We start from the raw sequence: 16,356 nt of genomic DNA, 5'->3' as shown, positions 1-16,356 counted from the left end.
TGTGAAATTCGGTTGTTTCTGCCTCCTCTCCTAGCAAACTCTACCTTCCTGCAAGGCCCCTGCTGCAGGATTAGCCATGTACTTCTGCCTCTTTATACAGAGGAGGAAATGCTGCCTGTTAGTCTTCTCTCTTAGGTGTATATTGATCTATAAATATCAAAACTAGGCCAGTTTGTTAACTTCTCTCTAGCTTTTGCACCAGGCAGACATATTCTGCAGACTGTTTTTAGGTTTGCTCTTCCTGATTTCCTTTTCTCTTTAGATACTGACATGCCAGTGACAAGGCTATTGCAACTGAAGTGAAAATCAGACTTCATAATGATGCTTTTATAAAAGCTTACATAGATGTTTTCAGGCAAAACCAGAGGGAGAAGAAGGAAAAAAAAGCTTTTAAGCATTTACTGTGCAATTGATACAATAAACCTCATGGTTTGCTCTTTCATATGCATTTTCTTCTATTTGGCTCAACCTTATAGTTATATGAGAGCAACTAAAAGATCTGTAAAGGAGCTTTTAAGTGACCTGGACAGGTGTTTTAATCAGAGTAAATGAAATCAGTGCAAATGAAAGTGTGAGCCCCTGGACTGTGCTCTTGTTTTTGTCCCCATAGATGAGTTAGCCTAGTAACAGATTCACTCTTTTATTTCCCTGCCCCACAGGGTTACGTTGTTTCTTTCACTTGCCACTTGTTTCTATCACTACCCTACAGCTGTATGAGAACAAATAGTGGTTTTGGGCATCTACTTCCAAAACGACTTAATTGGTAGATAAATACCCTAAAATCTCTGTGCCTCAGTTTCCCACTTATAAAATGAGGGAATCGAAGCATTTCCCTATTTTTCCAAGAGATGCGTTGAAATAAGAGCTGGAAACTGAAACACTTTGAGATATCTGCTGAGAAAAACTTAATTACCAAGGTATGTTTTTTTAAAAGGTTATTAAAGTGACTTAGCGCCCTGCTTTTTAGAAGAAGGGTACAGGAGGTGGACTTGATGGTAAGAAAATACCTGTGAAAGTCCTTCAGCAGTTGTTCTGTTTGGAAAAGGGGAATGAAAGCAGGTAGTGTTAGTAGTAGCTGCAGAGTACGCACGCTGTGATGCTGGCAGCTTTATTTGCTGCAATTTCTAATTAGTACCTCTCTGTTCTCAGGCTTGAAGGTGAAGGGAATTCGAATGCTTTGTCGACTGCATACAAACCAGTTTCCCTGCCTCTGACCTCTCCAAACGTAAAGCTGAATCTGACTAGCCCAAAAAGAGGCCAGAAGAGAGAAGAAGGCTGGAAAGAAGTGGTTAGAAGGTAAAAACTAATTCTGTGTTTAAGAACTGTCTGTGAATTATTTTGAGCTTATAAACTGTGCTCCAGCATAGAATATACAGCAGGGTTATTTGATTATTTAATATAATTTGTAGAAACCCTTCCCCTCCTGCTTGCAGTGCTGTGGAAAGTAATTACTGTCGTAGTTTGTAGTAACTCTGTATTAACTTAAGATCAGTATGACATGAGTGTTTTACTGGGTGCTGGGGTTTTCTTTTTCTCTTTAACTTTTGGGTGTCAGTAAAGTAGAGGACGATTGCTGCAAGGCTAAACCTCATTGGCTGTGTCTTGCTGACCCTGATTGCAAGGGTGCAATTACAGTTTATCCCCAAATATATATATATCTTAAATGTACTGGATTTTATTACATGGCCATTCACTAGTCTGTCTATTATTATGCTTAGTTCTTGCAACTAGACACAGTCCTGGAGCTTTCCTTTTCCTTTTCCCTGTCAGAAGGGAATGCAGCATGAACGCACAAACGCTGGATGCTTTGGTGCAGTTACCCTTCCCTGCTGCTTTTCTGCTGCAATGGCTGTGAGCAGAAATACCCATTTTTAGAGCATTTTAGGCTGTGTGCAACAAAAGCATTTGTACAGAGGACTCTGTATCCTAATTATTGGAAACCAGAAACACTCTCTGGTGTGGGTTTTTAAAAATATATATATATATAATAATAATAATGGAGGAAATAAAAGGTAGCTTTGCCTGCACATTTAGTTCTTTGAGCCTTACAGCGTGGGTGAGTGTCCCACCACCACAACCGCGTTCAACAGCGCTGCTCCATGCTGGGCCCTGCTGTGTCAGGCCTGGTATCATGGCACACGTGTCCCGACCATGTTCCGTGTTAGTATTTTATGTGTCCTGGCCTGGCTGGCAAAGCTTGCGTCTAGCCAAAGAGGTGTTTCTGGGCCACCTCTTACTTGCTGCAAAAAGCTTGGGACCTGCACGCCTGAGTTCCTCCTGGTCTGAGCGACCAGCCTCCTGGTTCTCCTCCCCTCTCCCTGTGAGTATCCCACTGGCTAGAAGGGATGCCTGTTAAGGAAGCACCCATGAAAACATCCCCTCTGCCCCTCACAGGCAAGTAGGCAGAGTTTTGAAAGACCCTGCCCCTAGCAACGCTCTGCAGCCAACGCCAGTGGAGCAGTTCCAGCTGCAGAGAGGAGGGCGCTGCTGTTCAGGAGCCAAAAGGTACCGTGGGGGGCACTTGTGGAGGTAAAAATCACTGAGCTGGTGGGTGGGGAGGGCCGGACTCCCGGGGGGTCAGGCGGGCAGCACGGTGAGCCCTTCTGGAGAAGGGGTGGGAGTGCGGGGGTTCCTCGTGGAACTAGGAGGGAGGAGAAGTCCACTTCGAAGCCCTGTGGGTACTGTGGAAATGTCTTGGAAGTTAAGTGAGGAGGGCTGGGAGCCCCGGTTTGGGGAAGGAGGGATTGGGATGGCTAGTTTGAGAGGTGGTGCTGAGGGTGTGGGCATGGAGCTGGGGGAGTTTGGGAAAAGCCCAAAGTGGGAAGCCGTGGTGGAATAAGGGCTTGCTGCGTGTTCTGAGGGACTGCTTGCTGGGGCCGGAGTGGGTTGCAGTGTGCATCTCTTGAATGTTTCCACATATTAGATGTGTTTAACATAAAATGTGTTTCCCACTACCTCAGGAAAGATTTCCTGTTGGTTCAGATATTTAAGCTACAAAGACTGGAATAACTGGGTGAAGCTGGCGGCCTTCCCAGGGGGTGGTGGGGATCTGTACAGGGTTCAGAGGTGCTTGAACCGTGGTCACAGTGGTTTCTGAGACCCCTTTGAATCTCCTCTAACTATTCAGTGTTCAACTGCTGCACATCACTAGCAAGCTCAAAAGCAGTGCATGGACTGGAGAGGTCCGGTCGTGAAAGTCTGGGCACCGTCGTGGCCCAGAGAGACCTCGGCTGGGGTCTGGATACAAGCGTAGTTCGTCTTCAGAGACGTCTCAGTCCCCTGTGCCCACACTGACCCACCAACAGCCTGTGGATTAGGAAAATCCTCAGTTGGCTGCTTTTGCTGAATACATGGGTTACAGTGTTGAGGCCTGAAGGTGAGGCTGCTTCTGAAAATGTGTGCGGCCTTCATAGTGGCTTCCCGCCTCTCATTAAATTTTAGAACTGCACAGTTTAAGCCTGGCATCCACTACTGTGTCTTGTCACCTGTAAACTTTCAGATCAAGTGTGGTTTCTCACTTGAGGTCTGAGAGAGGTGGAAACGACGATGTGTGTGTGCAAGGGGTATTAAAGAGCTGATGGCTGCGAAAATACTGGAAAGCCAAACTTCTCTTTTCTGTAGCCAGTAGAAATTGTGAAGCCACTGGCTTTTATATTTGAAGCAGTGCTATTTATGTAAATTTAGGTCAGTAAACTAAGGATTTGTCTCGCTTTGAAAGTGCACAAAAGCTTAAAGTGTATGAGACCCTTATATCTGTGATACTACAGTAGTAGAATAAAAGCTCTGAATAATCCATTGATGCTGAGTAGGTAGAGGAGTTTGAGAGGCTCCAAAGGGTGAAAAATCTATGAGCAGAAAACCACTTGCTCTGAAACTTAAGGATGTTGGTTCAGCTGGTTGGCATACAACAAGGGTTTGGAGGACTTTTTGTTGTTGTTTCCGTTTCTTTCTTACGACCTTAAATTTTAAACAAGCTTCACAAATCTGTGGTTTTTGTGATACAGGTCAAAGAAATTATCTGTCCCAGCTTCTGTCGTGTCTAGAATAATGGGAAGAGGTGGCTGCAACATCACAGCAATCCAAGATGTCACTGGTGCCCATATTGACGTAGATAAACAAAAGGATAAAAATGGAGAGAGAATGATCACAATAAGGTCGGTATCTTGAAAAGAAACTGAGTTAGCTCAGAAAGTGAATTACTAGGTTTGTTTGCTTTTTAAGACATATTTAGCTTCTTTGTTCTAGAAAATAGTGTTTGTTATTGCTGTCAAGATAGATTTAAGAACTGTTTGCTCAGTTATAATCTTTAAGGTGAGCAAAAGTGAAGACATAACTTACTGTAGTAAACATGCACAATACATGTCTGGTTATAAAATGAGGCATCAGAATGTTGCACATTGTTGAGTTCCTTATATAAGGAACTGATAAATATGTTGTATTTACTGCAGGGGTGGTACAGAGTCAACGCGATATGCAGTGCAACTCATCAATGCCCTTATTCAAGATCCTGCCAAGGAACTGGAAGACTTGATTCCTAAAACTCATATAAGAACGCCTGCTTCAAGTACCAAATCAATCCATGCAAACTTTTCATCTGGAGTCAGTACTGCCTCTGCTTCAAACAAAAACTCCTTCCCCCTGGGAGCACCACCCCTGGTCACATCACAGTCATCAACACTATCTACTTTCCAGCCTACTAACAAGTTAAACAAGAATGTCCCAGCAAATGTGCGCTCATCTTTTCCAGTGTCTCTTCCTCTAGCTTATTCTCACCCTCATTTTGCCTTGCTGGCTGCCCAAACTATGCAACAGATTCGGCACCCTCGCTTACCCATGGCCCAGTTTGGAGGGACTTTTTCGCCGTCTCCGAACACTTGGGGACCATTCCCAGTGAGACCAGTCAACCCTGGCAGCACAAACAGCTCTCCAAAGCATAACAGTTCGAGTCGCGTAGGTAGTCAGAATGGGAATATTTTGCAGACGGAGTCTCCTGGATTAGCTACTTCTAGTTGTCCTATTACTGTCTCTTCTGTAGTCGCTTCCACCCAGCCGCTGTGCGTGACAAGTAATCGGACGCCCTCCTCGGTCAGAAAGCAGTTGTTTGCCTGCGTTCCCAAGACGAGCGCCGCAGCAACCGCCATCTCAACTGTGACGAGCACCTGTAGCACTCTGCCTTCTGCTTCCTCTGCCCCCGCCAGCAACGGGCAAGTTCCCACAGCCTTTCTGCCCTCTAATGCTCCACAAACGCAGCATTCTGCACTTAAAACGGACTCGTTCTCAGCTGTCTCGGCACCCAAAGAGAAGGTGCCTGCCCCAGACCAGCCCGTTGGAAACGCGTGCGCCCCTTCTTCGGTCGCGAGCAGTTGCAATACGTCAACTAGCAGCAGTTCAGGAGTGGCAGAAACTCGCCCGTCTAGCAGCCCTGCACCAATAAATAACGTCCAAGATGAAATACTGCCAACCAGCATGTCGGAGATCAATCCTTCCATGTCGATGCCTTTTTCATCCAGTTCAGAATCCACTCCTTTAAGCTTAGCATCACCCAGGTCAGTTGTTGCAGATAATCAGGACAACAGTAACTTACCTCAAGTAGCTGTACCAGCACCTAGAGTTACTCACAGGATGCAGTCCAGAGGTTCTTTCTATTCAGTGGTACCAAATGCAAACCTGCATCAAGATCCTCAGTCTATTTTTGTTACGAATCAAGTTCCTTTAACACCTTCTCAAGGTCCACCTGCTGCAGTGCAGCTTTCGTCAGCCATGAACGTTATGAACGGTTCTCAGATGCACATTAATCCAGCAAACAAATCATTGCCTCCTACCTTTGGGCCAGCAACACTCTTCAATCACTTTAGTAGTCTTTTTGATAGCAACCAGGTGCCAGCTAACCAAGGATGGGGAGACTGCCCACTCTCCACTCGAGCAGCAGACCCATCTTTCACTGTTCAGTCTACCTTTCTGAATAACTCTGTGCTAGGACATGTGGAAAACGTGCATCCTGATAACTCCAAGGCTCCTGGGTTCAGGCCACCTTCCCAAAGGGTTTCTACTAGTCCTGTAGGTAAGTCACTAAGATTACACGCTGGACAGAATTCTGTCTCCGTCCATTGCACTTGATTACTTGGAGTTGCTTGAGAATTGGTTGCAAATGATATTTATGTGATGCTAGTGTAATGATGTTGGCCTGTCTTAATCCAAATGCTCTTTGAAATGTTTTTCTTTTTTCTTTTCTCCTCTGGCTCTTTTAGGATGTTAAGTACTGGCAACGTTGCAGAAGTAGCACTGAGTACTTAATCTCCTGTAAAAGGCAGGAATGTTTTCTGCTTGTTTATAGGGTTTGAGGTAGCGTTGATGTAGCTTTTGGGTTTGCATGGGACATCATGATATTAAAGCAGCAGGGACAGGACTGCTTCGATGAAGCTCAGCTCCGGCAGTGAGTGCATGCACTGGCTTGCAGACCCACTGCATGGGAGAGCGGTTTGGCTTGGAGGGTGTCAAGTCTGTGGTGTTGATGTTGGTTGATTCCACCTTGTCTGGGGGAGAATTCTGATAAACTTGCAGTGTGCTTTGGGAAGCTGGTGCTATTGGATGGTGCACTCCTACGAGGTTATTGCCTCTCATCTGTTAAGATACAGCAGTTCAAGCTGACTTGCTTTTAATTTGATTAGGAACACTCCCAGTGAATTCCCTGCCCTTAAGGACTGTTATCTTCCTAGCTCATGGAATACATTGCGGGTGGCTGGCTGCACCCATTTGGCTGGAAGGGACCTTCAAGAGATCTAGAATGTTCCGCTCTTTTCCTTCCTCTTGCCCCAGTAAACTTATGGTACCTTAAAGTTGGGTAGCTAAAGAGCCTTGCTTTAAAGATGTATTTCCCCATGCTGCATGTTAGGCCTTTGAGCTGTTTTTCCAAGGCTTAAATCCAGAGTTTGGACGCTTCCATCGTTTGACTTCCAGTTGTTCTGTATTCCCACTCATCTCGGTAGGTTTGAAAGCGTTCGGGGCTTCTGAAAACCAGACCACTTCTCTCAGACTGCCTTTAACCACAACATTAGGGTGGTTGCTGTGACTGTAACTGTCTTGGCAGTAGCTTAGTTTGGACTGTGTGTCTGTGCTGCAAGGCACACGAACCTCTGGGAGCTTCTGCCATCTCCATTCCTGGCGCAGTGAGCAGAACCTGTCTAAACTGAGGCTGGGGAAGGTAAAGCAGCTGGAGCTGGTGGCAGTAACCTACAGAAATCCCCTACATGGGCTCGCCTAGGCCTCCACTGTGCTCTTCAATGGGGGGCTGGTTGCTACTGGGATGCCCCCTCCACGGGAAGGAAACTTTCTAATAAATGGGCTCTGCTAAAATCCCTGTTAACGGGTTTGGCATATACAAGGGCAGCTAACTGGGACAGCCCATAGGAGCAAGAGATTTTACTGTTCTCTTAGGCTATGGTCAAGGTTATTGTGTTAGGGTTTTTTTAATTCGTAAAAATGGCTTTGTCTCTCTTGTATATGTTTGTGGTATAAATATTTAAGAGATAATTGAGAATCTGATTCTGCCGTGAGTTAGAAATGGTAAATGGGCAGATTATGTAGTTGACTTTGGCGAGAGAATCTTGAAGAAGTTCCTGTCTGAACCTCAAACATATTTGGGCAGAACCTACTTTTTCACACTGAAATTTTGTTAGGAGATGGAAAATTGAAGAACAACTGAAAAAAAAGTTGGATTTGCCCCTGAAATTCAGAATCACAGCGTCTGACTGCTTTGTGAAGTCAGCAGCTGATTCATTTAATGGGCCCTTTTGCTTGGTGCTACTTTGAACCTACGTGCATCACAGAATCTAAATTTTGTCCCTCGAGCCAAAGGAGAGGGGCTTTAGGGGAAACTGAAGAAGGGCGTGTTTGAAAGGCTTGATGGTGAGGAGAGAAACAGCAGTAGTGGGACCCCTCTAATGCCTTGACCTCAGAACTGAAGTGTGGTTCTGCACGTTCCTCGCTGCATCCCCTGGCCCTTCCCAGCTAGATCAGCCTTTGGGCTCAGCCTCTGAGCTAGCAGGAACTAGGGGGATGCACTGAGGGTTTTCCATGGGTCCCAAGGGCACGTTTTGTCAGGAGTGCCAGGGGAGAAGAAAGGCTCGGTCCTTGCTTATGCTTCAGGGTCCAGGAGTGCTGGACAGGGAGCAATATGATGGGCCTCACTTAATCAGTATGCTTTGAAATGACACAAAGGAGTAGTAATGGTCATTAGATAGACACCAATTCTACAGTCTGACTCTACTGAGCAGAGGTTTGTCTGCTGTGCCTGTCTTGTGTAGCAGGGCTATAGCAAATCTAGCCAACATTTAGTATCTCTTGGCAATCACCTCCAAATTGGTTTGGTGAAGATTGTTTAGCTAAATCTCGTTATTTGGTTATGCATTATTTAAGGGCAGGGGGAGGAGAGTTGTTGGTTTTGTTTGTCTGTTAAGCAAGTGTTACCTTTCTTTCTTACGATGATGTTTTGAGTACTTTTTCCACTTTCTTTTTATTCTTGGGCAAGCTCATAGAATCATCAGAGTTGGAAAAGTTCATGTCCAACTATAAGCCGTTCAACACCATAACCTGCTAAACCATGTCCTTAAGCACCTCATCTGCACGTTTCTTGGACACTGCTGGACAGTGAATCCACCACTCCCTGGGCAGCCTGTCCCAGTGCTTGACTGCTCTCTCTGTGTAGAAGTATTTCCTAATATCTAACCTGAACCTCCCCTGGTGCAACTTGAGGCCATTTCCTCTTGTCCTATTTTTGGTAGTTATTCTGGAGATCGACCCCGGTCTCACTAAAACCTCCTTTCAGGTGGCTGTAGAGCACAATAAGGTGTCCTCTGAGTTTTCTTCTCTCCAGACCAAATAACCCCATCTCCTTCAGCCGTTCCTCATGAGGTCTGTGCTCCAGACCCTGCACCAGCTCCATTGCCCTTCTTTGGACACACTCCAGCACCTCAATGTCCTTCTTGTAGCGAGGGGCCCAAAACTGAACACAGGATTCGAGGGGCAGCCTGAACAGCACCGAGCACAGGGGGACGATCACTTCCCTGCTCCTGCTGGCTACACTGGTCCTGACACCAGCCAGGAGGCCCTTGGCCTTTTTGGGCACTCGAGCACACTACTGGCTCCTGTTCAGCTGTGCTCGGCCAGCACTCCCAGGTCCTTTTCTGCCCTCAGCTCTCCAGTCGCTCTGCCCCCAGCCTGTAGCGCTGCATGGGCTGGTTGTGGCCCAGGACCCACCACTTGGCCTTGTTGAACCTCGTACAGTTGTCCTCAGCCCATCGATCCAGGCTGTCCAGATCCCTCTGCAGAGCCTTCCTACCCTCATGCAGATCAACTCTTCCTCCCAGCTTGGTGTTGTCTTCAGATTTGCCAAGGGTGCACTCAATGCCCTCATCCAGATAAAGATATTGAAGGGGACTGGCCCCAACACTGGGGACACCATTCACAACCAGTCACCAGCCGGATTTAACTCCATTCCCCACCACTCTCTGCACCCGGCCATCCAGCCAGTTTTTCACCCACAAAGAGTCCACCTGTCTAAGCCCTGAGCTGCCAGTTTCTCCAGGAGAAGGCAGTGGGAGACTGTGTCAAAGGCCTCACTGCAGTCTAAGTAGACCATGTCCACAGGCTTTCCCTCATCCACTAGGTAGGTCATGTGGTCGTAGAAGGAGCTCAGGTTCGTGAGGCAGGACCTGCCTTTCATGACCCCACATTGGCTGGCCCTGGTCCCCTGGTTGTCACTCACAGGCTTTGTGATTGCCCTAAAGATGATCTGCTCCATAACTTTCCCCAATACCAAGGTCAGTTTGTCAGGCCTGTAGTTTCTCAGATCCTCTTGTGGGTGGGCTTCACGTTGGCCAGTTTCCAATTGATGGGGACCTCCGCTGTTGACCAGGACCACTGATAGATGATAGAGAGCAGCTTGGTGAACACTTCCACGAGCTCCTTCAGAACCCTCGGGTGGATCCCATCCGGCCCCACAGGCTTGTGGGAGTCCAAGTGGAGGAGAAGGTCAGTGACTGTTTCCTCCCAGGTTCTGGGAGGTTATTCTGCACTCTAGAGGTGTGTTCCAGCTCTGCGGGCCATGTGCCTTGAGGATAACTGGTCTGGATGTTAAAGACTGAGGCAAAGAAGGCATTAAGTACCTCAGCCTTATCCTCATGCTTGATGTCAATGTTCTCCAACACATTCAATAAAGCATGGAGATTCTCCTTGGCCCTCCTCTACTTGTTAAGGTATTTGTAGAAACATTTTTTGTTGTCTTTTACATCAGTGGCCACATGGAGTTCCATCCAAGCTTTCCCTTTCTCATTTCCTCCATACCATAGTGACTTTCTTGTGCTCTTCCTGAGTTGTCTTCTCCTTCTCCCGAAGGTGCTAAACCCTCCTTTTTCCCAGAGCCTCAGCCATAGCTGCTGTTCAGCCAGGCTGGCCATCGTTCCCCCGGCTCGGCTTTCGGCACACGCCAACGGGCAGCCACTGCTTCTCTTGAGTCAGGTCCAGCCTTCCCGGCCTGCTCTGCTCTTCAGGCCTGTCTCCCAGGGGCCTTTCCCAACCAATGTCCTGAACAGACCCGAGGCCGCCCCCCGGGAGCCCCGTGCAGCGGCTCTGCTGAGGCCGCTCCTGGCTGCGCCAAGGACGGACCGCGCTGTCGGCTCGTGCTCGCTGCGCCCGCCAGCCTCTGCCCCACGTCTCCCGCCAGCCCTTCTCCGCTGCCAAAGAGCAGCCCCAGCGGGACTCCCCCCTTGCGGGCTCGCTTTCTTCCGCGCGCTTGGTCGCAACATGGATTTTACCAAATTCACCCATTCCTTTGAGTCGCAGGTACCCGTCCCAGTGTCCTTGTTGGCTGTGGATCTGTTCTAAACTGCCTTTTGCCTTGTTTATGTCTTCAGCTCTAATCCTAGCAGCTCGCAGAGTGAGCGCAGGTTTAGCCTGACAATTTTGGTGTGGCAAATGAGCAAAAAAAAAAAAAAAAAAAAAAAAAAAAAAAAAAAACATTTGTTATTTACTTGCTCTAGGTTTGGGGAAAGTGTCGGAGACCCGACGTGTGTAGGACCAGAAGCTCTCACAAACTTGCAGTATGCTGCCTTAGAAAGCAGTGTGTTCCTTCAGAGCTGTATGAGGCAGCTGGGTTGCCTGTTTTGTGCAGAGTTATCAAGCGTTGCTGCAGCTTCTCTATGAGTTAGCCCTTGAAGCTAACTAATCTCTGCCAAAGTGCTTGGGAGCCTTGATAAACTGCATTTTGAGCAGGACTTGCCTGGGATTGATACAGCCATCTCTAAAGCTCAGTTGTGCTTTCAGAGCATAATGCAGAGTTTGAGTTCATGTCCAAGGGAACTGCAAAGTATGCTCTTTTTTTACAATTTCTTTTTCCTTTTTTTTTTTTTTGGTAAAATCTGATTTTATTGGTAAATATATAATTAAGCTGACTGTTGAAATAAGCATTCCTTTAGTCTTCACTTGCCAAAGCTGGTCTTAGTATTGAGTAAAGCTTTTTTTTTTTTTTCATTCCCTTTTTATGAAAGGGAAGACGATAATAGGAAGCATTCTTTATGATTTAAGAAAATGACTGCCTGGTGAATTCCTCTGTCTCTGGCTGTTCCTCTTTGTTCTCCCACTTGTAGAAAATACACCACAGTGCCCAAACTGTTGGCTGTGCAGCAATCGGGGACGTGTCACCTCCTCCCAAGGCTGCAGGAGGTGCTGCTGGACGCGGTTGGAAGCGCCGGCCTTCCCTGGGCGTCTGCTTTGCTCTCTTTTGTTTGGGAACCCAGCAGTCCTCGTGGGCAGGAACCTCCTCAAATCCAGCAGGTTATTTCTGTGGACATGAGCAGGTCCCCCCTCCGGGTTTCCTGGCTTTCTGTATGAAGGCAGAAGCACTTGCTGTTATGTTACTTCACTCTCTTTCTCAAGGCTTTCTAGCAGGGGAAGGATTTTTGGAGAATTCTTTGTAGGAACTTCCCTCAGGAAAGGTTAGTCTTCAGCATTTCGCTGCTTTATGTTATGCTGGCCTTTATACGCTGTACAATGCTAAAGATAGTGGCCCTCAGATATATGAAGTTCTGAAGCTGCAGAAGATCCGTGAAGGAGCTGGAGAACGTGAGTGTCAGCAGGAGGAGCGCAACCCCCGAGCTGTCTGCACTGGAGATGCAGCCCCTGGATCTGATGCAGTGCTTTGGAAGCGGGGTTACACTGATGTGCCTCTTGGTTTTAAGACTGGAAACATTCACAGCTTTCAGCAGCATCCCCAGGAGAAAGGAGAGCCCCTAGCTTGCAGCCTAAGCTGTTGCCTTTCAGCACTGCTACCCCCAGACCGGGAGGTGTGAATAGGTGCTTTCAATCCTGCCCTGCAGCAATATGGCTAGTCCTGGTTGTGGTCATTCTGAAAAGCTTTAATGACTTTGGAAGTAGTCTTGTTTAATGGGCCCTTGAAACTAAACCCAGAACTCAGGTAAAGACACAGCCATACCTGTTTCTGCTGTTAGGTAATCAAGTGTGATAGAAGTTTTTGACTAAGCCAAAGCTTTTAAGCACTTGTCCAAAATGCTTTAAGAGCTAACTCCCCTTGCTAATCGTTTCTGTGGGTCTTGGAGCTTTCTTTCCATCTTTCCCTTCCTCACACATCTCTGTAGAGAAAACAGCCCTGTCGGCTGCTATCCCGGATATTGTCAGCCCTATTTTCTTGGATACAGTAAGCTCTGACCAATTTATATGCATGTGTAACAATATAGGATGGCAAAAAAAAAAAAAAAAAAAAAAGCTTCCATGGTGTTTGACTACTTAATGACTTTCACAACCCCCTGTATTCCTGTTTGCTTGACTCCTATGTGGCCTTTTTGTATGGAAACATTCTTGCCACTCCCAGAGTTGCTCCTTCGCCTTCCATGTCAGGATTGATTCCTCCTGGTGACAAAGGGATGGCTGTTTTTGTTAAAACTTTAAACTAAATCAGAGAACATACAGAAAAGCCTTCGGTTGGTTTCTGGCTAAGTAGAGCCACACACCTATAAAACCAGCAGTGCGCAGATACCTCTGAAGGTTATGAAATGCTTTAATGACTTGGAGCACGAGATCTCTCTGGTGCTTTGAAGCAGGTTCCCAAAGAGATATATTTAATCAAATTTATGTTTATTTCAGGCTTACCCTCTCTAGATCCATCCAACAGCTCTACAACTTCTTCTTCAGGTCCTTTGACAGGCTTTTCAGCAAACATTCAAGGAGCACGGGTTTACCTTCAAGGGCCAGCGCCTGTTGGGACTCCCAGCTTTAACAGACAGCATTTTTCACCACATCCTTGGACAAGCGCAACAAATTCATGTAGGAACTTCATGGGTCTGTCTTAGTTATCTATAAATTCTTAGTTATTGTCTATAGCACTTTTGTAAATTGAGAGGAAATACCTAGTGATGCACAAAATGTGTGTTGTTTTTTTTTTTTTTCTCCAATTCCTTTTAGCATCTTTGAGGATTATGTGCAAAGCTTTAGTGTTTTCTTTATTTTTCATGTAAAATGACACTAGTTTTGGTAGCATTACTAAGGGCATATTTGGTCAAAAAATCAGTCATCATAGGTTGTAAGAGGAGGGCTCTTGAAGCTGTGGGGAGCAGGAGATGATTGAACCAAGCTAAAATTCTCTCCTAAATTGTATGACTGTAGAGGAAAATTGCATATTTGCCATGGATTGGAATTATACTTGACTTTTTAAAATTGGAAGTCTAGAATTATTTAATGTTACCTAAAAGGTTCCAAAATTTTCATATATCATCCGAGGTAACAGATGGGTTTTCCTTTTAATGGGAAGAACATGGAAGTAGCTTTACAGGAAATATACACTTTTTGATTCAGAATCTTAAGTGGAGAGACTTTTTTTTAAGTCATTCATGCAACTTCGTTGCCACTCTGAGCTTAAGAATCGAAATGTTCAAACAGGTGCTCAAAAGTTTGGGTTTTTTATATTTTTTTTAAATTTTTTTCCAATGAGATTCAGTGACACTTCTGAAGCTGGTGGAGCTTATTCAGCTGTTACACGTGTGGCTTTGGGAAGCTATCTTTAGTTTCTCTTCTGCTGGGAGTGGTGTATACCCAAAACCAGGCTGCTTAGATATCTATGGTATTCTGGCTCAAGCTTCACATCTTACTGAAACTCTTCCATGTTTCTTATTCTTTCTTTTAATTATTTTGGATTTAATGTAATGTCAGGAGAATATCGCAGGATTCTGTCTGAAAGCTTTTGTCATATAATTCTGATTTTAGAGTTAAGGAATGGAATTTCAGTGAAAGACTGAAAAATATTTGGTACAATGAATCTTCTGCCAAAAAAAACAGAAGCCTAGATAACCTTTTTATCACTTTCCATAAGATAATGTTGGGGAGAAAGAAGGGGTAGCATTTACCTTGGGTAGCTGGGTGCTTTCTGTGTAATTAAGCAAGAGAAATATTCTTTTCACCAGGTGAATCTCCTATTCCATCAGTTTCCTCAGGATCATCTTCACCCCTTTCAGCTGCTTCCGCACCTTCTAACTTGGGCCAGCCAAAAACGGGTAACACAAATCAGGATCGGAAGGTACCCCCTCCCATCGGGACGGAAAGACTGGCCAGGATTCGACAGGGTGGATCCGTCACTCCGACCCCCTTAGGAACCAACTTTACGGCTCCCGTTGGGCACAGCGGCATCTGGTCCTTTGGAGTTAACAGCGTGTCCGGTGAGTGCGCGTTGTCAGCCGGGCTATCAGCAAGGCCCCGTGCAGGCCTTGCGGCAACACTGGGTTTGAAAAGGAAATTGGAGAGGGAACCTCGAGGACTGGAGGAATGGAATTCCAGACTTCGAAGTAAGTGCTAAAGCTTCATAATCACAAAATATACGTAAAAACACAAAATTCCTTGTGATTCAAGAATTAAAAACCTATAATCAACTTACACATATGTCCTAAAAGGAGAAACAGTGTTTCAGTGATGTGAAAGTGTATGTCAGTGAAGATACTGATTTTTCTTTCCTAATGTGGATGGTTCTCACCCAGCCTCGATTATATGCCACGATACACTTGCCAGCCCTGAGAATCTGCAGATATTTCATACTTAATCTTCTGAATGATACGAAATTTTAAAGTAAACAACATTTTATTTCTTAAGGGAATCCTTCTCCAAGTCCTCATAGGTGACCTAAAAGGAGCCACTGGGTCCCTCCAAGTTTATCGCTTGTTACCTATTGGCATTTTAAAATGTTAGTTGTAAGCCCAGCTGTTTATATCCAGAAACAGAGTTACGGGTTTATCTATACTGGTCTTCTCATAACTCCTCAGTAATATGGGATAAGCTCTGTTTCAGGCAGCCCCCATTTATAAAACAAAAGCACTGAAACAGATGAAGTTTTGACTCACTTTCCTGATAGTTTTGAGTTCTTGTGGAAAGTAGGAGCTGCAGCATTTGAGCTGTAAATTGCTCCCATTTGTAATTCTACAGGACCATTAAAACTTCTTCATCTGGTATTTTTCAGTCAAATCCTTTCTGTTCTCTTTAACGAAGTGTCTCCGTATGGCTCTGTCTTTTTCCAGTGCTCACAGATGGGCTTTGGGGCTGTATGGGAGCTTAGCTCTGTGCTGTGGACACCTGAAACTTGACATCGCTCTTAGTCTCCATGGCCTCCATGGTTGCCTGGAGGATGAATGTGCATTTAGATGGCAGATGCTTAAGTGGTCCAAACTACCCTGCTTTTCCTGGTCTCCCTTCTGTACCCTTCTTTTTTTCTTTATTTCTTTTTTTTGTGTCACAAGTGTAACTCTTCCTTCTTGTGTTACTGCGTGAGTGTGTGAGAGGATATGGGAGCTGATAGGAAAGCAACTGTGTGCGTGGCCAACCTCACATGGAACCTGACTTTTCCACCTTCCATATGAGAAGCTGTAATGCTGCCCATAGGACTGGGGGGTTCCTTTTGCAATGGGTTAGTAGCCTGAAGGTGGCATCTGCTTCACACAGGCTACAGGAGGTCTAACTTTGTTCAGAGCAGAGCTTTGGGATGTTCTGTGTGTGTTTCTAGGATCCAGCAGATCAGTGGAGGTGTTTATGGCTGTTTAATCTGGAGCACAGTTCACTGCAATTAATAGTAATCAGGCAATTTCTCTCTCTCCTTTCCAGAAGGCTTGTCAGGTTGGTCTCAGCCTGTAATGGGAAATCATCCCATGCATCAGCAATTGTCAGACCCAGGCACGTTTTCTCAGCATCAGCCAATGGAGCGAGATGATTCTGGGATTGTGGCTCCCTCGAACATTTTCCACCAACCTATGCCAAATAGTTTTGTGGATTTTTCTAAAGTAAGTTACAAAGGGGTGGGTTGGGGTATAA

At 45.8% G+C, this 16,356-nt stretch overlaps 1 protein-coding gene across 8 annotated transcripts in view; it reads left to right on the top strand.

Moving 5' to 3' along the window:
* ANKHD1 (ankyrin repeat and KH domain containing 1) overlaps positions 1-16,356 on the top strand; it is a 117,471-nt gene that overhangs the window by 94,914 nt on the left and 6,201 nt on the right. For 4 of the 8 annotated variants that reach the window (XM_088522662.1, XM_088522657.1, XM_088522665.1 and 1 more), the window contains 7 exons: positions 1,150-1,296; positions 2,395-2,505; positions 4,005-4,154; positions 4,449-6,061; positions 13,156-13,335; positions 14,469-14,720; positions 16,150-16,325. In XM_088522662.1, coding sequence (XP_088378788.1) covers positions 1,150-1,296; positions 2,395-2,505; positions 4,005-4,154; positions 4,449-6,061; positions 13,156-13,335; positions 14,469-14,720; positions 16,150-16,325 — 2,629 coding nt within the window. Of the gene's footprint in view, positions 1-1,149; positions 1,297-2,394; positions 2,506-4,004; positions 4,155-4,448; positions 6,062-13,155; positions 13,351-14,468; positions 14,721-16,149; positions 16,326-16,356 lie in introns of all 8 variants that reach the window. The other 4 variants (XM_088522661.1, XM_088522660.1, XM_088522658.1 and 1 more) reach the window with 4 other exon arrangements.

The sequence above is a fragment of the Tinamus guttatus genome, unplaced genomic scaffold (assembly GCF_059628265.1).
Source record: "Tinamus guttatus ecotype Peru unplaced genomic scaffold, ASM5962826v1 Tinamus_guttatus_pri_ptg000155l, whole genome shotgun sequence".
NCBI lineage: Eukaryota > Metazoa > Chordata > Aves > Tinamiformes > Tinamidae > Tinamus > Tinamus guttatus.
Note: the sequence above shows the minus strand (reverse complement) of the source record. Positions and strands in the feature narration are given on the sequence as shown.